General features: G+C 51.0%; 1 protein-coding gene across 1 annotated transcript in view; it reads left to right on the forward strand.

The window, feature by feature from the left end:
• ADAMTS2 (ADAM metallopeptidase with thrombospondin type 1 motif 2) overlaps positions 1-21,692 on the forward strand; it is a 229,895-nt gene that overhangs the window by 147,259 nt on the left and 60,944 nt on the right. The window contains exon 5 of the mRNA XM_046000432.1: positions 10,336-10,419. Coding sequence (XP_045856388.1) covers positions 10,336-10,419 — 84 coding nt within the window. The remainder of the gene's footprint in view (positions 1-10,335; positions 10,420-21,692) is intronic.

The following is a 21,692-nucleotide window of genomic DNA, read 5'->3' on the forward strand; positions in this document are numbered from 1 at the left end:
GAGTGCTCCTGAATCTTCAAGGAAGAGCCTCGGTACATTCTCACCTTGGATCTCTAGGATCAGCCAACAGTGTTAGATTTCACTTGCCCCTGCCCCAGACTGTTTTCCATCAACTTCTGTGACTCTCCTGGTTTTCCCCCTGGCTTTTCCATTTATTGTGCCTTCCTCTTCTTTCTAAGATTTGCTCACTCACTCATCCACCTATCCAGTGGGTGTTTACAGAGCACCTGCCTAAGCCAGATGCCGTAGTGCTGGAATGTGCCGCTGAGGAAGCCCTGGGGAGCGGGGTGCTGCCTGCACTGAGCTCACATTCCGGGGTGGGGGCAGGTGGACAGTAGGACAGTAGACACCTCCTTCACCCCACCCCATCCCCCTGCAGTGGCGATGACATAGATGGAGAAAGTTCCAGTGGGGGAGTGTACCATGGTACCTCTTTTTCCCTGAAGCATGTGGCACCCCACCCCCACCCCCAGGATTCTCCCCCCACCTCTCTCCCCTCTTCAGGAGGCTGTCTGACAGCTGATGTGGAAATCTGGGAGCAGCTTGCCCTTAGCCTCCCTGGGGGAGCTGGTGTTTATCAGTGCGGGAGTTAGAGTCCCCATGGACAAGGAGGGTCAGGCAGCGTCACTCCTCGGTGACAGCTAGAGGCAGCTGCGGACCTTGTCTCTGCAGACTCCAGCAAGGAGGTGACAGCTGAGCTGGAAAAGCAGAGAGTGGGCACCATACTGGGCTCCCGGTCCGGGCCAGCCTGGGCTGTCGCTGCCAGCCTGCTCCCTCAGTGCCAGGTTCCCATGGAGTGATCCCGGGGGTGGGGAGGGGGTCTGGCTTCCCTGCCGGAGGGACGCTTGGTGATGGCTCTTGGGAGGATTAGGAGTTCAGAGAAAGGTGTGTCACACATTTAATGTCAAATTCAGGGGTCTGCTTACCTGATTTGCATGTTTGGCACCTAGTAAAGGCCCTAGCACATAGTAGGTGTTGAGTAAACACCTTTTGAATAAACAAGTGAGAGAATTCTCATAAAATGACTATGGTCTCACACATCCCCATTAAAAAAAAATAGACTCTACCTGTCCATGGAAGAGATGTCCCAGTAGGCTAAGTGTCCTTGTCCCTTATGTCCTTATGACCAAAGCTTTTTCTCCACCATAGATTCTAGAAGCTTGAATCATCACCTCATAGGGACAAGTGGCTTTAATTTCAGATTTGCCAAATTGTGCTCTCGAAAGCCTTTGCCTCAGTTCCCACTTGTGTTTCAGTGGGTGAGTTTCTCAATGTCTCTGAGCTTTCCCACTGGTAAAACAGGAGTAGTAAAGCCCACTGGGCAAGGTGTGGGAGGTTAAGTGATGACATGAGGAGCACGGGGTACAGGTCTTGGAAGGTCACAGCTTACCAACGAGGTGTCATGGTTGTTCCTTTGCCTGTGACATCTGCCAAACCAGCCCAGCTCATGTCCTCAAGAAGCCTGGCTCTCATAGGGACACACTTACCTGCTTTAGGTCAGTAAGGTGGGCAAGGACCCAGCTAGCACCCTCTGCCTGGCTGGGGAGAAGGTCCCAGTGGAGGGGAGCCTGGAGTTGGTTCCATTCCTTGGAGAGGGAGCCACACCCTTGGCACGTCCCAGGAGTGGGACTGGTGGGGTGGGGCAGGCTTGAAGGTTCAGGCCAGGAGGCCTCAGGGGCATGGAGCTGGCCAGATGAAGGTCATCTTAAAGCGTTGAGAACTGCAGGTTCCAGAGCCGCCTGGTTCTTGGGGCACAGGTCCAGTGGAGGGAGAGGGCTAACAATCTAATACACTCATGAGGGTATTCGAGATGGCGATGGTGGCAGGGGAGACAGCATCCAAGTTAGCAGAGCAGGCCGGGGGAGCAGGAGATAGCTTGGTGTGGGGGCGGGGTGGTGTACGCACCCCCTCCCTGCCTGAGTCTGGCGACGAAAACTTGTGCCTCCAAGAAGTGTCCCCCTGGAACACCCGGGTTCTCTGTGTGGCAAAGGGCATTCTCTGCCTTCTCTGCCAGGTGGTTCCCTTGCTACACACTCTGGGGAATTTGGTCTAACCCCAGGTGGGTTAAGGGAGGGCTGATGGGGGAGCTCTGTGACACAGACTCTGGGGGTGGGAAGGGTCATGTGTCACACACAAGGACAAAACCGCTTCCTACTGCATTCAGGGAGGTTCCTTACGCCCTGAATGTCAGGAAGGGCACTAAAGGCTAGGGAATCACTCTGAGGGAGAGCTGTGTTCGCGGCACAGGAGCCTGGCGGGGAGTCGAATGCGAGGAGGAGGCTTGGAACAAAGCTTCTGAATTTTGCTGGGAGCTCTGAATTCCTCGTGAGCCCTGCCTGTGCTGGGGACACAGATGACAGTCTAAAATGTCCTGGTTTTCTCAGGCTTTTCTGGGTCAACGCCTATTTGGCAGGGTCCCTCCCTTCCCCGTCATCATGTGGAGACCTCATGGTGGCAGCAGTAGGGATGCTGGCCTGAGCCCTGGCCACTTTTGCAGTGACGGGGGCTCAGGTCTGGTCCGGGATGCTTTACCTGGACTGCCCAGGTGTGCTGGGCCCCACCTGTCCAGGTCAGGTGCTGTGATGCCTTGTCCCCTCTGCAGCCTCTCCCAGTCCACAGCCAGCACAAGACAGGAGCATCTGGACCCCATGCACACCCCTCTGGGGCTGGGGGGAGCCAGGCTGCTGCTCGGACTGGATCACTCACACCAGCCCCCACCCCCCTCACCTGGCACTTAGTGTCGCATTGGGAGCAGACTCTGCCCTCAGAGTCCAGGCAGGAAGCAGGGTCCATGGCCCTCAGAATCTGTTTGACCCTGGCAGTGTGTTGGGGACAGTGGCAGGGATGGTGCCCCCTGACCCTGGGTCTGACATTGTACTTCTCCTCAGGCCCCTTCCCTTACCTCCTTCATCAACCAGGACACTTTGTCCTCCCCTGTTGCTGTCCCCAGGGATTTCCTGGGTATGATGGCCTCAACTCTTCATGATGGCATCTTCCCTCTTTCTTTCTTTGGCTCAGAATGGTGATAGGGCAATGAAAAACATGAATCATGGAAGGAAGGAAAAAGCATTGCTTTCTAATGACAACAATGGTGTCCAGTTGAACACAGGTGACAGAGATCACAGCATGGATGAAGGTCATGTTCAAACTCAAACTGGTTGGGGGGAGGTGAGGATGCCACGAGGTGTTGCCACAAGGGTCTCCTCCCCCAAAAGCTGCTTCTGGATGAGACGCCACGTTGGGTCCCCAGGGACTCTGTGGTCAGATAGTGCCAAGGAGCTCCGGGGAACATCAGACAGAGAGACGATGCCCCTGGGCTCTCTGGGGCTGGGGTTGCTGCCAGAAAGAATCAAGATTCCTGCCTTCCCTCTGTTCCTTCCCTGCCAGTGGCCTCAGGGAGACACTAGGCCCTGGCCTGCAGCCTCAGCAGAGTCTGTCCTTCCCTGTTCTGTAGCATGACCCCCTTTACAGATGATTTGTTGGTCAATAAGCGGGAACATCCAGTCCCACGTGGTGGGGTAGTTCTCCATTACCCACAGCCCCCAGTGTGGGTCACACACACACACACACACACACACACCTGGTGGGCAACAGTGTGGGCTCTGGAAAATGCTTGGCGTGAACTGCTCTCTGACAGGGCCCTTCTGGATGGTCCCGAGGAGAGCCCCTGGTGGGCCTGGGAGTGAAGCCTGGGAGTATACTATATGCCTGGGGTTTTGCTAGATACTTTAAATACAGTGTTGAGGCTTGTCTTGGTGACAGCCTGAGGGGTGAGGTCCAGCATCACCACCATTTCACAGGCCAGGACACTGAGCCGCAAGTAGGCCACGTGCCAGGCCCAGGTCACAGGGGTGTGAGGGTGGCCGAGCCCAACCTGGAACCCGTGTGCCCTGACAGAGAGACAGGGAAGGGCAGCTCCAGCAGTAATCGGCACCTACAGGGACTGTTTCCTAAAGCAGCTTTGCTTTTTGTTTGCCTGGTTAACATTTGTCGAGCTTCCACTGGGTTCTGGGCATCGAGCTGCTGGCCTGGAGGTGGAGGAGCCCTGTCTCCACCCTGGGGACTTGCAGAGACATCCCCAGTCCCAGCAGAGAGTGGCCTGGTGTGGGATGGGGGACAGGAACGGTTGGGGTCTTGGGGCCATGTGCTTGGGCCCGATGTTGAAGGAGGGCTCTGCCCCCCCTCCATGTTTGTTGTATGGGACAACCAGTCCTGCCCATTTGCATCTCATGGCCGTTTGGTATTTTGAGCTGAGAGGCTCAGGCTGTGTTTGTACCTGTGTTGCCTGCGAAGCATCGGCTGAGGGAAGATTTGCAAAATGCACGTTTGTTCTTGCACTAAGACCAGGCTTTTGCTTCCCCGTGGTGGGTCAGAGACGCGCCCTGATGAACATATTCCTCCCCAGCTGCCCACAGCACTTTCTCCGTGACACTCCACGCCTTCTCCTGAGGGTCCTCAGAGAGACCAGACTTCTTCCCAGTTATTTCAGGGGTTCCCAGAGAAGCCACAGAGCACCTTATGCGCCTGGCTTCCTGAGGCCTTGCAGCAGACTTTTCCGGGCCTGGCCTGTTCCCTGGTGTGGTGGCGGGTGCAGCTTGCACTGCCTCTGAGTTGCTGAAGTTCGGCTCTGGGGAAGAGGTGGTAAGTTTCCTGACGGTTGGGCATAAGGGGTGGGAACCCAACTGGCAGCTCTGCCACTGCTTGCCCGCGTGGGGAGCCCTGTCCCTAGCCCAGTCCTCCCTTCAGCCACCCGTGCCCGGATCCTACCGGCAGAGGAGAAAGTCAGCTCTGCCCAGCAGCCTTCGGCCACCTGCCAGGGCTCACTGGTGGCCTAGGTGGAGTTCTGCCACAAAGAAGGCGAACTTTTACATTATCATGCAGAGCCCGGGTCCTTCCTTATTGTCTATTCCAGAACAGAAGCTTGGCCGCATCTTTGCATAAGCAAAAGGTGCATTACAATGTATTTCCCCAAACAAGAGAGCCCTTGGCCTCTCTCTGCACGGAGAAGGGCTGCGGCTTTGAACATTTTCCCCCAAGGTTTAAAGATTCCAGGATCAATTTCTCAAGACAGGGCTCAAGGACATTGTCCTGGCTTCCCCTCCCCCTGTGGTCTAGAGCAGAGTAGAGCAGCTTCTCCCCAGCACACAGGTCTTGGGGGAGGTGGGGTTGGGGTGGGGAACACACTTGGGCACTTAGCTGGGGTCTCCGTCGTTGCAGGGTACTGACACCACCCCTGTCACACACACAATGTGCCCATTTCCTATCATTTCCCATTCTCCAAAGTTACTCACTCATTCATTCATTCGTTCAAAACTCTTTACTATGCCTTTACTAGGTGCTAGACACTGCTAGGGACACAGTAGTGAACAAGGAGGAAGGGTGCCTCTCATAGCAAGCGTATAGTCCAGTTTGGGAGCAACTACTTAGGGAGTACTTTTGGGGTGAACAGGGACAGTCATGTTTGGGGGAAAGCATAGGAAGACAAGAGGGCACAGCCAGTGCAAAGGCCCTGAGGTTGAGATGGGCTCTCTCTACAAGATGCATGGAGGCCAGTGGCTGGACGGACCACAGTGAGCAAGGCCAGGGCAGCCTGAAAAGAGGCAGCAGGACTTGGATTTTATTCCAGTTGCAGTGGGAATGCCTTAGAATGGATGGGAATTAAGCCGAAGTGTAACTGCCCCCCCACCCTTCAAACATGTTTATTACCATGGCTTTGTTCTTGCATATGCTCTTCAGACATTTCAAGAATTCTGGGGCTGGAGGGAGGAGAGGGAATTCCTGGGATGAGCCACTGCACAAGCAGCTGGAGAGGGCAGCCAGGCTTTGCAGAAGGTGGAGCTGTTGAGATTAGTGGGGGGGTGGGGCACCTCCCAGTGCAAAGTAGCGGAAGCTAAGCGGAGCACAGGGAAGCCAGCCAGGACCAGCTTCAAGAAGGCCCCAACTATCATCCTGAGGGGCTGGGGCTGCTCCTGAAGGCATGGGGCAGGGGAGTGGGGTGCACTGAGGGCTACAGGCAGAGGAAAAGGAGGCCAGATCTGCTGAGTGGTGACTGTGGTGAAGAAGGCGGCAGTGTGGGCAGGACAAGAGTCAGAAAGGCACTGAGGAGCCCCCGCCCCTGCCTGCTTGTCTGGGAGATGGGGTCAGGGTCAAGAGAGGACAGGGGAGGCGTGAGGGAGATGTTTGGAGGCTGCCTCCCACCTTCAGTGACTCTCTGCCACGTCTGTCAGCGCTCTGCTCAGCAGAAGCGTTATAGCTGTGTTCCTATTAAGGATGCAAGTGTTTCACTGGAAATTGTACTCATCGTTCCCAGTGGTCTCTGTGCCAGGTGGGCCCCACTGGCTTCTAGCAGCCGAGTGGTATCTGAGCAGCATCCCGTGGGCTCAAGGGCGCTGGCAGTCGTACAGGTCCCTGAAAGGGTCATGTTCCCCTGGGGGCAGGGCACGGCCCCCTCCTAAGGCCGGCAGAGGCAAAGGGCAGTGGGGGCCCCTATTCTCAGCACTGCCCTGCGTTCGCAGAAAGGTGTCACAGAGGGAGGCCAGGGCACAGCCTGCTGATGCCCCGAGAGGAGTAGGCTATGGGGAGACATGGCCCCTCTGGAAGGGACAGAGGCTTCCTTGGGGACAGAACCATGAAACGCCCACCATAGTTGGAAGTGACCAGGGAGGTAGGTCTTGGGGAGTCTCCGGAGTAGGCCTGGCTGCCAGCCTGACCCACAGCCCGCCTCCTTGCTGGCCCTCCGCTGGACATGCTCCTCTGCAGCCCAGCCCAGCACATGGGAGCTGGCAGCCGATGCGCAGCTCCGAAGGCAGGGCCTCCCTGCCTGGCCCCCGCTCAGTGGCCTGACATCCTAGACGGCCTCTACCTCATGGATCTTAGCACTGAGTGGTGGGGTTCCTCGGGTTCTGGTCATCCCCGGTCCCAAATCAGGAGTCAGGGTCAGAGCTGCTCAGTATCCAAGGACCCAGGACTCCTTACTTGAGATGAAAGCGACGATGGGCACAGTAGGATCCTAGGCCCTGTTGGGCAAGGTCTGGGCCAAGAAGTGGGAAGGGGACCAGTCCTGCATCTTCTTCCTCTCTGAGGGGACCAGCAAGCACGCCCTCACTCAGAGCCTCCGCTTCCCCATGGTTCAGGTGGTCAGTCATTCTGACCTCCAAGGGCTGTTGGTAGCATAAAATGAGCTAATTCTCTGAACTCAGTCTTAAATCCCTTCCAAATATCAAGGCAGGTTACTTGTCTTCCTAAAGCTTGTCACACTGTGGGCTTAGAGCCTCACCAAGCCTGCAAAGGGGTAGGTCCCCTCAGGGTGCACCCCAGACCAGCTCTGAGAAGCACCGTTAGAGCGTGGGCCCTGGAGAGGCATGGTCAGGGTATCAAGAGAGCCTTGAGCCCCTCTTTTCTGGAAAGGCTCTGAGAGATGACCCCGAGACATTTTTCTTTCCCCTACCCTGTGCAGAGCAAAGTTGGACTGCTTCCCTCTGCCAACAAGGGGATGGGGCTGAGCCAGCCCAGAGTGTCCCAGAGCTGTGTAGGAGGTGCCCCCCATTCCAGTTCCTATCACTACTCAGATCTGTCCCTTGTCTCCACTCACCCCCAAATCTTAGCCCCACCCTTGGCACTTTGACTGCTATAGTAGGCTCTGCTTTCCATAAAGGAGCCCGAGTCATCTTTGTAAAATGCAGTGTCATTATCTTTCTATCATGACTCCGTATCCTCCACTGCTCTTTGATTAGAACTGGAATCCTTCTTATTACTACTGAATAGCTATGTGGTCTGGCCTCAGGGGCCCTCTCCCCCTGCTCAGTCCTTGGAACACACGTCACGGCCTCTGACCCCAGGATATTTGCACATGCTACTTTCTTTGCCAGGAGCACTATCCTGGCTTTGCTGAGCTAACTCCTTCTCATTTCTTATCTCTGAGATGAAATGCCACATCCTTTGGGGGCTCACCAATCCTCACCAATCAATTCACCATGGATATGCTGTCTGGGTTCCCTTCCCAGGGTCCTCTTCAGCATCGTCATGATCTTGAAGCTGTTTTCGTGACTTCTGAAGTCTCTACCTCTTGACAGAGAGCCAACTCTGGGCTGGTTCACTGCCAAATCCCAAATGCTAGCATAGTTGCTGGACATGCTGTGGGGCCAATAGCTTTCTCCTGGGTCTGCTGGGTATCTGCCAAAGGCTGTAGAGAAGGAGAGGCCAGGCCAGGCGATTCTGGCCCCCAGAGGGTGGTGGACTCTGTGAAAGGCCAGGGTGGCTCAGTTGGAGAAGTCCTATTGTGAATCTGTAAGGGGCTTATTGTTGGCAGGGTGGACATCTACGCACCAGAGCTCAAACGTGGGGGGAAAGGCAGCTTTCTTTCATTCTTATATCTGATGCCACCCTTGCTCCAGGATAGAAGGGAAAATGTGACCCCACCCATGAGAGGTGGCTCAGGCTTTTCCCATTCAGAAGCCTTTAGGGGGAATAGTCAGGTCAGAAGGTAAGCCCTGACTCCGGGCTTGTCTTAGAGCTCAGGCTGCTCTAACAAAATACTACAGGCTGGGTCACTCAAGCAGCACACATTAACGTCTCCCAGTTCTGGAGGCTTGAAGTTCATGATCAAGGTGTCAGCCAGTTTGGTTCCTAGTGAGGGCTCTCTTCCTGGCTTGCAGACATCCTCCTCCTTGCTGTGTCCTCACATGGTAGTGAGAAAGCACATGAGGGAGCTCTCTGGTGTCTCTTCCTCTAAGGGCATTGATCTCATCATGGGGATCTCCACCTTCTTGACATCATGTAACCCTATCTGCCTCTCGAATGCCCCACCTCTGAATTGCACTGGGAGTGATGAATTGGGGCGGGGAGGACACGATTCAGTCCATGGCAGGGCTGTTCATCCCCTGCCCCTCCTACTCTGCGGTAGCCACCCTGCATCTGCACACGTCTGTCCTAGCATGCTTGGCCCTGGGCCATGACCCTCCAGGCTGAGGGCCTGCAGTTGGGGTCCATCCAGGTGTATTCTCTTTTCTGTAGACAAGCAACATCTGCCCTCCTCTTCTCCAGGCCAGCACTCCCCCCACCCCAGCCCCAGGCCAACCTATGAGCCAGCCCCCAACTATCCCATCCACTGTCCCTGGATCCCCTAAACGTACCTGGGAGCTGCATTCCATTTGGGGCCTCCAAAACCACCCCTTCTAGATATGAACCCATCCCCTCCCGGGTCCCAGACAGCAAAACCAAGCTCTCTCTACTTGTGGCTTCTTCCCAAATATCAGTGTTGTTTTTACCCTCCCTGCCCTGTGCCCCTAACTCTAAACATAGGCTGGGGGTCAGGGGTGGAAGGAGTACAGTGAAACCTAGTCATTTCGCCCAGCCTTTCTCTGCCCCCTCCTCCCTTCTGCCCCCTCCAGCTGCAGCAGGACCGCCCAGTGTCACTGGCTTCTTTGCTTCTACGCCATGACTTTTGGTCAAAGACCATAAGCCAAACTGGCTGGGCTTGCCTGTGAGAGATAAAGCAATACTTGGATGATTAAAAAAAACCCTTTCTCTCTCTTTAAAAGATTTTATTTATTTGAGAGAGAGCACGAGCAAGAGGAGCGGTGGAAGGAGAGGGAGAAGCTCCCCACTCAGTGGGGAGCCACACACAGGGCTCTCAATCCTAGGACCCTGAGATCATAATCTGAGCTGAAGGCAGATGCTTAACCGACTGAGCTACCCGGGTGCCCCCCCTTTAAAAAGATTTTTTAAAAAATTTGTATGACAGAGAAACCCTTTCTCTTAAGAAAAACTGGCTTTGGGGCGCCTGGGTGGCTCAGTGGGTTAAAGCCTCTGCCTTCGGCTCAGGTCATGATCTCAGGGTCCTGGGATCGAGCCCCACATCAGGCTCTCTGCCCTGCAGGGAGCCTGCTTCCTCCTCTCTCTCTGCCTGTCTCTCTGCCTAGTTGTGATTTCTGTCTGTTAAATAAATAAAATATTAAAAAAAAAAAAAGAAAAACTGGCTTTTAGGGTTATTGTCTCATTGTGGACCAAAAAAATCAAGTTTGACCCTCAAAGCTGGAAGGGTGTCTGTGTGTAGGGGTATGCACCCTGGCCTCTTCCCTATGACTTCATGGATGGCTATGATTTAGCATGGTGACTAATATGGCATCTTACTGTTTTCACCAGCACCATTCCTTTGCACACATGGGGAATTCAGTGCTCACAAAGCTTCGTAAGACAGGGACCGTTAAGCCTGTTTCATGGAGGGCACGGCACAGTGTGGATGAGTCGGCAGGGCCTCCCCTGGGCCCTCTCCTGTCAGTGGCAGGTGGTCCTTGGGCCTGTGGTTCCTGCTGACACCTCCCCGTTGTCTTTCAGGTCAACGAAATCTATCATGATGAGTCCTTGGGGGCCCACATCAATGTTGTCCTGGTGCGGATAATTCTGCTGAGCTACGGGAAGGTGAGTGAGACCCTGGTGTCTTCCTTTTTTTTTTTTTTTTTAAGATTTTATTTATTTATTTATTTGATAGACAGAGATCACAAGTAGGCAGAAAGGCAGGCAGAGAGAGAAGAGGAAGCAGGCTCCGTGCAGAGCGGACAGCCGGATGTGGGGCTCCATCCTAGGACCCTGGGATCATGACCTGGGCCGAAGGCAGAGGCTTTAACCCACTGAGCCACTCAGGCTCCCCTTCCCTGGTATCTTCCTGATACTGCAGAGCCCCTGTTCAGTGTGAGATGAGAGGGCCCTCCAGTGAGGCACGGGCCTCCTCTGGAGGCCCAAACCCCAGGGCCTGTCCCCAGCTGCCCTGTGCTCCTGAAAGAAACAAGAAACATGTGAGCCACCCCCATATTCCTGACCCCTTTCAACTCCTTGTTTTAAAATGTAGATTTTGTTACTAGGCTGTGGGGAGGCCAACCTATCAAGAGATGACTGCCATGGAAAAGATGGTTTGTCACCCACACAGGGCTATATGGGCCGGATGACAGGGTCAGTGGGCATAGGACTGGCCGGTATGAATAATTCCAGTGGGCTCTGTGCCATAGTTTCATCAACTATGTAGGTATGTAACAACTATAGTACATCTCTGGGGGTGATGGGAGTGTGGAGTCCCTTGAGGGAGGTGACTGGAGGTGTGGACTCTGAATTTGTTGGTTTGCATTTGGAAAGCATTCTCCAGAACCAGTTGCTTAGTATCTGTAGGAATTGACTGACCCCAGGAGGGTCAGTCCCTCCAGGGTCAGCATGGCCCCAGACTTCAAAGCATCAGAAACATGAGGATACTTGACCCCTCACCTCCTGCCCACCTCTTCTCCCCGTGTCCTTCTCCCCTTCCTAGCTTCTCTTTCCTCCTCTGCATAGCGTCTACCGTAACTGGACGCTCTTGCCCTTCCCAACCCCACTTGTTGTCAAACTTGGAGCTGTCTTTCCTAGCAGCATGTGGGGTCTGTGCCCCAGGGGGAGAAAGACCCTAGAGACAGTGACCTGACACGGAAAGGTAAGGGGGTACAGAGAAAGGAGAGATGGGGAGGAAGGAAGGAGCTCCATGCAGGGCAGCTCAGAAGGACCTTATCCATGTTAACTCACTGAGTCCAAGGGCAGATGTGGAGCTGGAGCTTGGATGATCCCCATTTCACAGATAAGAACACTGAGGTTTAAAGTGACTTGCTGGTATTCTGGGTGAGTGGACAGTGTCATTTGGCTCTTTGGGAGTTGGGCTTCTCACGCTCGCAGTCAAATTCCAGAATCCATGGTCTGACTTCACTCAATATGTACAAAATCAGTCATCAGAGATGGTAATTAGATGTAGGGTTAAACTCCTCTGCTCAAAGACAGAGGGTCTCAGTCTCCAAAAATAAAACCCAACTGCACACAACTTGCAAGGCCCGTGGCATAAAAAAATGACAATGAAGGGCCCATGCAGCTGGGTGAATTCCAGGAATAGTGGCCCTTGAGCCCACTGTCTCTACCCAGAAAGCCTATCATTCCAGAGTAGAAGCAGCCCCAGTGAGGGCACCAGTCATGGTCCTTCGTGCTCCCCACAGAGAACATAAAATGTATCAAAGCAGACTGTGAGGACTAGGGAGAAATTGATGAAAACCTAACTGCAGGAATCTTTTATTCTCTTTTTAAGGCCTTTAACAGATTACATTTTGAAAGGCATAGAAGTTTCGAATAATAATGATGTATGAAGTTAATTAGCAGTTTTATCATTTTTTTCTTTGCCCTATAGAAGTATATGCCTTCTTTTTGAGGAATCATAGAATGCTTGAAAATTACAAAAGTGCTTTAGGTTGTAAAGAAAATTGCAGTGAGTTTTATACAGCTAAAACTGTTTGGGCTGTATTCTCTAACTCAGCACCCTAAAAATAGGGTGGAGGGAAAGAATATATTAACTGGGGAAAAAAATCCAGTCTTTTTTTTTTTTTAAGATTTTATATACTTATTTGGGCGCCTGGGTGGCTCAGTGGTTTAAGCCGCTGCCTTCGGCTCAGGTCATGATCTCAGGGTCCTGGGATCGAGTCCCACATCGGGCTCTCTGCTCAGCAGGGAGCCTGCTTCCTTCTCACTCTCTCTGCCTGCCTCTCTGCCTACTTATGATCTCTCTCCGTCAAATAAATAAATAAAATCTTAAAAAAAAAAGATTTTATATACTTATTTGACAGACAGAGATCACAAGTAGGCAGAGAGAAAGAGAGAAGAGGAAGCAGGCCCTCTGCTGAGCAGAGAGCCCGATGTGGGGCTCGGTCCCAGGACCCTGGGATCATGACCCAAGCCGAAGGCAGAAGCTTTAACCCACTGAGCCAGCCAGGCACCCCACCAGTCTTTTTTTTTTTTTTTTTAAGATTTTGTTTATTTGAGAGTGAGAGAGCGCACGAGCAGGAGGGAGAGGCAGAGGGAGAGGGAAAAGCAGAATCCCTGTTGAGCAGAAGCTCCCCCCAACCCCCGCCACCACATGCTGGACTTGATTCCAAGACCCTCAGATCATGACCTGAGCCAAAGGCAGACCCTTAACCAATTGAGCCACCCAGGCACCCCAAATCCAGTGTCTTTAAACATTTGAAAAATGACCAGCCTGGAGGGAGACCATGAAAGCTGCAGTTACTTGGAACACTAATGAAAATGATAGTACTAGAGATCAGAACCTATGACGTGTGGTCAAAGCTGTATTCAGAGGCAAACTTGCAAGTGCTTCCCAGATTGCACAACAGAGAATGAATACACACTAACCTATTGCATTGACTCAGTAAGGTTAACACAAATGTCGACAAGAACCACAAACCAAAAAACAAAACAAAACAAAAAAAACCTAGGGAGAACAAAAATAAGGAAACAAGTTTCAGAAAGGCAGAAATTAAAAAATTAGGACATAGAAATAATCATAACAATCAACAGAGCTTTGACCAAAGCAAACCTCTGGCGTATGAATCTAGAAAAGGGGGGGGGGGGAGTACAAGCTAAAAGATTAGAAAGGGTCTGCATAATAGAACCTACACCGGGGTGCTTACCTGGGCAGAAGAGGAAGTTGCCATTGTGGCATATGGCATATGGCACACTAGGCAGCTGCTAGACCTCTACTTGGGCCCACTCCCATCAGTGGAGGAGGCCACATGCACACCCTCCTCCGGCTATAGGAGGATTTGGGGAGGTGTGGGCGTGGTTATATCCCCTACTCTTTCCCTTTACTGCTGGAGGGGGGAAATGGGAAACTTCAGGTTGGCCCTGGAGGTAAAAAGAGGACTGCAGTGATTATTGGGCACCAGGTGGCAGCTTACATCCCCTCCGCCTCCGGTTGCCCCCATATTGGTTCAAAAGAAAGATTTGGAAATCGTGCACGGTTAATTGCTTGCTCGTGCTGGCAAAGCCTCGGGTCTCATTTAGCCTAAAAAGTGTTGATTTCCCAAGGAAGCAAACCCTGGTTTATTTTAACTACACCCTGTCGGGCTCTGTGCTAAACTGTCCCCACCCAAAGCCGTTTCTTCTTGTGGTTCTTCTTCTCCTCTTCACTGCTGTGGGCCGGTAGATATATGTGACCCCCGTCCACCATTTGCAGAAGAGTCAGAACTTGAAGGTGGACAGAGATGCTGGCAAGTCATGGATTTCTTGGGAAATGAGAATATTTCAAAGCCGTCTCCAAAATATGTATAAATCACAATAAGTCCCATAACCATAGTGGGAGCTCAAGTTCTCCAGCATTTTCAGAGTTCCCCGAAAATTACCTCTAAATCGAGAGTCAGATCATCTATTTTTGCCAGTGCATTCTTATTCACTTCTAAGGAATTATTAAGCAAGGATAATAGAACACCATAGAAATCATCTCAGAGCACATACATAGATATACTCTGACATCCACCCAATTTACTTTTATAGCCAGTGTGATTCCTATACTCAAAGCTGCCAAAGGTAGCATGTCCAAGACAATGTACAGACCTGTTTTCCTTCTAAAAATAGATGTAAAAAAATCTCAAGGTTTTAAGAGCTTAATTCAATAACGCATAAAACGAAACTCCTACCATGATAAAATAGGGCTTATCCTGGGAATAAGACGATCGTTGATTTATCAGGAAGTCTGTTCATATAGTTCATCACATCAGTTTGCCAAATGACAAAATTTCCTCATCTAACACATACTTCACAAAGGGTTTCTGTGTGCCAAGTTCTGTGCTGGGCCACCGAGGTGGTCTCTGACCTCCAGACCTGCTTCTAGAGCAGAGGTGCAGACAGAGAAATGATTATAACAGGGGCTCAGAGACTCCTGGGGGGAAAGGTGGGGCAGGCAGGCCTCATGGGGTCAGGCCAAGTTACTGGAAGGGAATAAAAGGGAGAAGAACCAGCACAGGGACGTTTCCAGGACCCGATGTGCATTTCCAAGACAAACCCTGGACTCCTGTGTGCAGAATGCAGGGCAGGAGCCTGGCTGGGGAAGGTGCAGGCACCCTTGAAGGTAGGTCAGCTGTGGATTATACTGAGACCATGACCATTGACTGGAGTAAGGAAGACAGATGAAAGAGAACTTTTGGGGGTGTCTGGGTGACTCAGTAAGTTAAGCATCCGCTTTCTGTTCAAGTCATGATTGCAGGGTCCTGGGATCAAGTCCTGCATAGGTCTCCTTGCTCAGCGGGGAGCCTGCTTCTCCCTCCCCCTCTGCCTGCTGTTCTGCCTACCTGTGCTATCTCTCTGTCAGATAAATAAAATCTTTAAAAAAAATAAAATAGAAGAAAAGAAAGAGAACTTTGGTAGGAGGTCAAGTCTGGAGGGCATGGGTGCTGAGTGGTTGGATGGAGGTGGAAAGACACTGGGCCCATGTCTTGGGCAGCCAGGTGCATCATGATGCCAAGCCCTGAGATGGAGAACACAGGAGAAGAGGGTGGTGGGGAGAAAGGCAATGAGTTCAGTTGAGATGTATTGAGTTTGAGGTGCCCCTTGCCATCCCAGTAGAGACAGCCAGGGAGAGGCTGGTGTAGGGGTCTGGAGCTTCGAGGGAAGAGCTGAGCCTGGCTCACAAAGGCACCAGTGGGTGGGGAGGTGGGGTGTAACAAGGAAGTATGCTGAGTCGGGGGACAGCTAGGAAAGAGCCCCAGGAGCCCCTGACACCGAGGCATTGCTGGGGCAAGGGGCGTGATCTGCACAGGAGCTGGGAGAGGATCTCCTAGTATTCAGAAATCTGTGAAAACAGATGGTGACATGACAACCAAAATTTTATTTAAAGGTGGAGAAAGAAGCACATGTCCCCAAAAGCACTATGCCTGGCTAATTCCTAGGATGTTCATAGATGTTCACACAGGAAGATAGAGGGGTTCCACACTCAAGTCTGGGAAAGGCTTATAAAATAACATAAAATGGGCGCCTGGGTGGCTCGGTCGGTTAAGCTTCTGCCTTTGGCTCAGGTCATGATCCCAGGATCCTGGGATCGAGCCCCCTATAGGGCTCCCTGCTCAGTGGGGAGCCTGCTTCTCCCTCTGCCTCTGCCTCTGTCAAATGAATAAATAAAATCTTAAAAAATAATAATAGCAATTTTAAAAAAGATAAAAGAATGTAGAACAAGTATTCTTGACAGCAGAATTTCTCAGAGGCTTTAGGACAGAAGCGTGCCCAGTGAATCTCAAGAGATGCATCAGGACACATAGTTTCTCAAACCTGTTTTTCAATGGAACCCTTCTCCTGGAGTCAGTGTTCTGAGGAACCCACTTTGGGAAATGCCGCCCATCCTGAGGCAGTCACAGTAATGTCGGCAACAAGAAGGTGACTTTGTTACTGAGGTTCTGGAAATTCTGGAATTTCCAGGGGTTCTTCCTGGGAGTGTTTTTATGACATGGAGCCAACATGGGAAAAGAACAGATAAAACCATAAAGATTGTTTGCTGATGATCGTATACCTAGAAAACCCAGAAGGATCCACTGTGAAGCTCTTAGAGGTAATAAAGAAGCTTAGTGAATTGGTCAAATAAAACATAACTCTATAAAAATCACTAATTTTTGCATGAAGCCACAATGCCCCCGTAGTTGGTATAATAGAGAAAGAAAAATTTACTTGACAAAAGTAACCAAAAATATAAATACCTGGCTTGGTCCTAACAAGATCCATATAGGACCTATCTGAAGAAAATTGCACATTGTTACTGGAAGGAAAAAAATAGAAATGAGGGCTCCCTGAAAGGAGACTAGGGATGGTAGAGGTATCGATTTTTCCCAAATTAATAATTGGAACTTGGATGAAATGATTCCAAGATTCATCTGGAAGCCTAAGAAGCCAGTCAAGATTGGCTGGGAAAACCTTGAAAGCTAAGCAAATAGAGGGAGATTTACTCCAGACATCTTGTGAGGTGAAAAAAATTAAAATCATACCATATCTGCATAAGCACGAGCAGATCAATCGAATGAGCTCCTTGGCTCTGAAAACACACTTCCTGTAGACACCATGGGATAAATGTAAGTGAAGTGGTTATTAAGTGTCCTAAATCAGTGTAGGACTGATACACATTTCATCTATAGTAAATTAAATACGTGATAAATATAGGCCAATAACACATTCCACGACTTAAACCACAAAGATCAAGAAGCAAACGTTGGTTGCCAAGGGCTCCCTAAGCATAAGTGTAAGAGAAGGAACTATAAAGGGGAAGACAGATACATTTGAATAATGAAAACATAAAGCTTCTGTCAAGAAACAATCAAAAGACAAAGCCCAGGCATGAAAAACACTTGCAATATGGCAAAGATATCCTAGTACGTGAAGAGCTCCTGCAAATCATAGGAAAAACAGAATTGGCAGTGGATATCACAGTACACAGAAGAAAAATACAAATGGCCAAAAATTAAGGGAGAAAATATTTAATTGTGCTATGAAATAAATAAAACTGTTTACCATTTTTAAAGCATCAATGTGTTAAGATTAGAAAGAGGGATTTAAATGCTGGTTTGGGTGGATGAAGCAATACACTTTTCTTTTTTTTTTTTTTTTATTTGTTTATTTACAGCATAACAGTGTTCATTGTTTTGGCATCACACCCAGTGCTCCATGCAGTACGTGCCCTCCCTATTACCCACCACCTGGTTCCTCAACCTCCCACCCCCTCGCCCCTTCAAAACCCTCAGGTTGTTTTTCAGAGTCCATAGTCTACCATGGTTCATCTCCCCTCCCAGTTTCCCTCAACTCCCTCTCCTCTCCATCTCCCCATGTCCTCCATGTTGTTGGTTATGCTCCACAAATAAGTGAGACCATATGATACTTGACTCTCTCTGCTTGACTTATTTCGCTTAGCATAGTCTCATCCTGTCCCGTCCATGTTGCTACAAAAGTTGGGTATTCATCCTTTCTGATGGAGGCATAATACTCCATTGTGTATATGGACCACATCTTCCTTATCCATTCATCTGTTGAAGGGCATCTTGGTTCTTTCCACAGTTTGGCGACCGTAGCCATTGCTGCTATAAACATTGGGGTACAGATGGCCCTTCTTTTCACTACATCTGTATCTTTGGGGTAAATACCCAGCAGTGCAATTGCAGGATCATAGGGAAGCTCTATTCTTAATTTCTTCAGGAATCTCCACACTCTTCTCCAAAGTGGCTGCACTAACTTGCATTCCCACCAACAGTGTAAGAGGGTTCCCCTTTCTCCACATCCTCTCCAACACACATTGTTTCCTGTCTTGCTAATTTTGGCCATTCTAACTGGGCAATACACTTTTCTGATGTGAGTATAAATGCGTACGTATTTCTAGAAGGAAATGTGACAGTACTCACCACTGCCCTTAAAAAGTTCTTCGTGTCTGTCCCCATTCATTCCTTTCTATGACTCTATCCCAGAGCAGTTGTCAGAGCTGTGGACAAATGTTTAGGAAGAAGACAAAGGCCATGGCCATATTTCTGGGTATAAACTACAGGAGGAAATCTGAGCTATCCACTCCTAGGGGCCTGATGAAATACACGCTAATATGTCTCTGCGGCAGAATATGGGGCCACCAGGAAATCCCATTTCCAAAGCCTCCTAAAGAGCCCTGGGGAGTGGTTACAGCCTAAAGTTAACTTTGTTTGCTTGGGAAAAAAAAGGAGCCTGTAACTTAGAGTAAGGTCTTAGTTTTTTATACAAGGATCTATACAGAAGGGACTGGAAGGAGTATATCAAATGTAGCTATTACTTCTCTCTGGGCTGTTGGCCATGGATTTTTATTTTCCCCTTTGCACTTTACTGAATTTTCTTGATATATCATGATAAGCATGTTTCTTTTAAAATAGTGCATTTTTAATTATGAAAAGATGGTTTACATTTTTTTTAAAAGCATTTAAAACTGGTAGAGTCCAAGTAATCCCCTTGAACTGAATACACCTGATCAGGGTCTCTAGTGGTATGCCACAGGGTTCTGACATGTCCAACATTTTACTCCTGATTTGAAGGAGAACATAGAAAGGACTTCCTGCTTTCACTTGGCACCTCCTCTCTATGGTGGCTTGGGGACAGGTAGGGAGGGGTCTGTGTCCTTCTGACCTCAGGGTCACTATCTTCCCTTTCCTGTGGTTGGGCCCAGGGACTCTGCCACCTGCATGCTTAGGGGACCACTGAGTAAGCCATCTGGGCTGGAATGCAGGCTGCCCCAGGTGCACGGCCTTACCAGCAGGTGGGGCCAAATCACCTTATGGCCAAGGCCAGTCTGGCCCTGCCCCTTACATGCTGCCTGGAGGGAAGAGGTTCTTCCTTGGCAGGGCCATGTGTGTACCCCCCCCCCCCCCCAGGCCAAGTCTTCCATAGGCAGAGTTGGGAGTAAGGGGAGTGGGCACAGACCCCAGTGTCAGGCTGCAGCCTGCTCTTCCCAGGGACATATGGGGAGGTGGGCAGGCCACAGCTGGCAAGAGGGGTGGCTGGACCTCACCTGGGCAGTAGGGCAGCCTCAGTGAGACTAAGACTAGTAGAGTGGAAACCGAGAGGGGCACAGGGGGACCAGTGCCCCTCCCAGCTCCCGACTTCATGTGGGAAGGAGTTTAGGAATTAGAAGGGAGAATCTGGAGTCGGGTGCATACTTTCAGAGCGAAATCCAGAGAGGGCCCACTGTGCCCCAGCCACGGGCTCAGCGGACTGGCCTCAGAACTCTGCCTATGACATTGGAGGAGTCAGGATAGAGAACATAGCAGAATCTGGGGGATTGCCCATCCGCAGTCTCCTCAGCCTGGCCCTCTCTGGGCCCCTGGGGACCCAGCTGGGCTGACCAGTCTCCTATAAGCCAAGCTCACCCCACGCTCAGCTTTTACCTTGTCCTGCCCTACCCTGCCTGTCCCCTGGAAGCCCCTGGGCCCAGGTCAGGCCCATGAGGCTGTGGTGAAGGTCTCTGGGAGAGGCTGGTGCCCATCGTGTATCCTGGGGGATTCCAGAAAGTTACAGGGCCTGACTGATGCTCGGTCTTCCTTCAGCTTCCATAATGTGGCTCTCGGTTTCCTGAGGGAGGACACACTGTAGCAGGGCAGGTGGGGAGATAGAGTTAGGAGGACACAGCTGGCCAACTACAGGGGGGCTGGCGCTGCACAGGTACCCTGATGTGAGGGGACTCGGGGGAGGCCAGTGTTGCTGGAACAGGGTGTCCGGCCTGGACACAGAGCATTAGGAACCTAGGGACTGTGCAGCGTGCCTGGCTACTGACTCTGGTCTATTGAAGTGAGCACAGTCATGGGCCACAGGACTCATAGCAGCGGCCACAGGAGAACAGGGCCCATCTCGCTGACCTGGAGCCATCGGCCAACTCAGGAAAGTGACCATCCATGAAGAGCAGCTGTAGGGCTGAGGTTGCTGAGCCAGACACACAGAACACCCCAGCCCCGAAGGTCCATCACTGACCAATACTCCTGGAAAGTATGTTTCAAAGGAATTATTAGAAAAGCAAAATGTGACAAAACTAAGATCTACAAAAAGACCCAGCCCAGACTTTTTATTGTTAAATTCTGTTCACATAAAATCACACCATCAGATTGTTAGAAGAGTTTCTCGTTTCAAAGCACTTATCTCGTTGGTGACAGTTAACAGGGTGTGTCCACTGGTCGCAGGCTCTGTTCTGCACAGCCACCCAAGGGGCGAGGCCCTGTTCAGAGGTCTCTGTGGGGCGTCATGGGAGCTGAAGGAGTAGGTCGATCTGGGCCCCGCGTGCTCTCTAGGAGTGGAGCGTGAGCTCCTTGTGAGGTTACCAACGAAAGAGTATTGTTTCAGAGTCTTGAGGGAAGTCGAGCAGGGGGTGGCCCTAGATGGAGTGGCTGGGCCCATGACCTCCCAGCAGGGGTCTGAGGAACAAGAGGCCCAGCATTTGTGTCAGAGGGGATGGGTTCTCCTTGTTCAGGGAGAAACCAGGCAGGGCTTCTAGACTGGGGGTCTAGAGAGGGGGTTTGGCTCATCTGCAGGTGTGTTCTGGTGAGCTGCTCCTCAGGGAACTCTTGTTCCCGGCAAGGAGGGAGAACCCCATCCCTGGGTGGGTTTAAGCCTCAGGCAAGCCAAGATGACTGTAGCCAGGACCCCTGTGAGGAGAGGGGATGGAACAGTGCCCCCCCGGTTCTCAGCCAGGGCTATAGGCTAAGGCATACTCGGGGCGGAAAGTGGCCCCTGTATTCAGATCTCATTATTCATTCCAAATTATGATGGGAATAGACCAGCTCCCCCAAGCCTGTCCCCAGACCCCACAAGACTCCAGAGGGCATAAAATTGGTAGCATTTACATGAGTGACATGTTGTTTGTCTTCCAGCTTATGAGAAGCCTCCGAGTTATCTCAAGTTTTTCCTAAAACAACATTTTTCTCCATTTCTTAAAAAAAAAAAAAGACAGAAGAAAAGAGATTATCTTATTTTATACAACATGCCATCAGCCAGGGAGCAGACCATCAGCAACACTTGAGGGTTGCATAGCAACTGGCTTTTCAATTGATTTTTTTGAGAAGGCACCAAAGCTACTGAACTGTTCTCATTTTAAATATTTCCTAGGATGATGGAAATCAAAGCAAAGGGAAATCAGAGACTTGGGGATAATCAGAGAAGAACATAAGGTATCTGGTCGTGAAAGACCCAAGTGAAGACCAAGTACAGAGCGCTTGCAGGGATTTTTCAGCGTTGGAGGGAAAGAAATTCAGGCTGTGGATCCCTTAGTGGGAGACGAGACAAGAGAGTGCTGGGGCCAGGGGGTCTGTGTCCCAGGGCCTAGTGCCACTGTCCCTCTTACTGTGTGTCCTTGGCCATTGCTCACCCGTGCTTGACCTTGGCTGCCC

The sequence above is a fragment of the Meles meles genome, chromosome 3 (assembly GCF_922984935.1).
Source record: "Meles meles chromosome 3, mMelMel3.1 paternal haplotype, whole genome shotgun sequence".
Lineage (NCBI taxonomy): Eukaryota > Metazoa > Chordata > Mammalia > Carnivora > Mustelidae > Meles > Meles meles.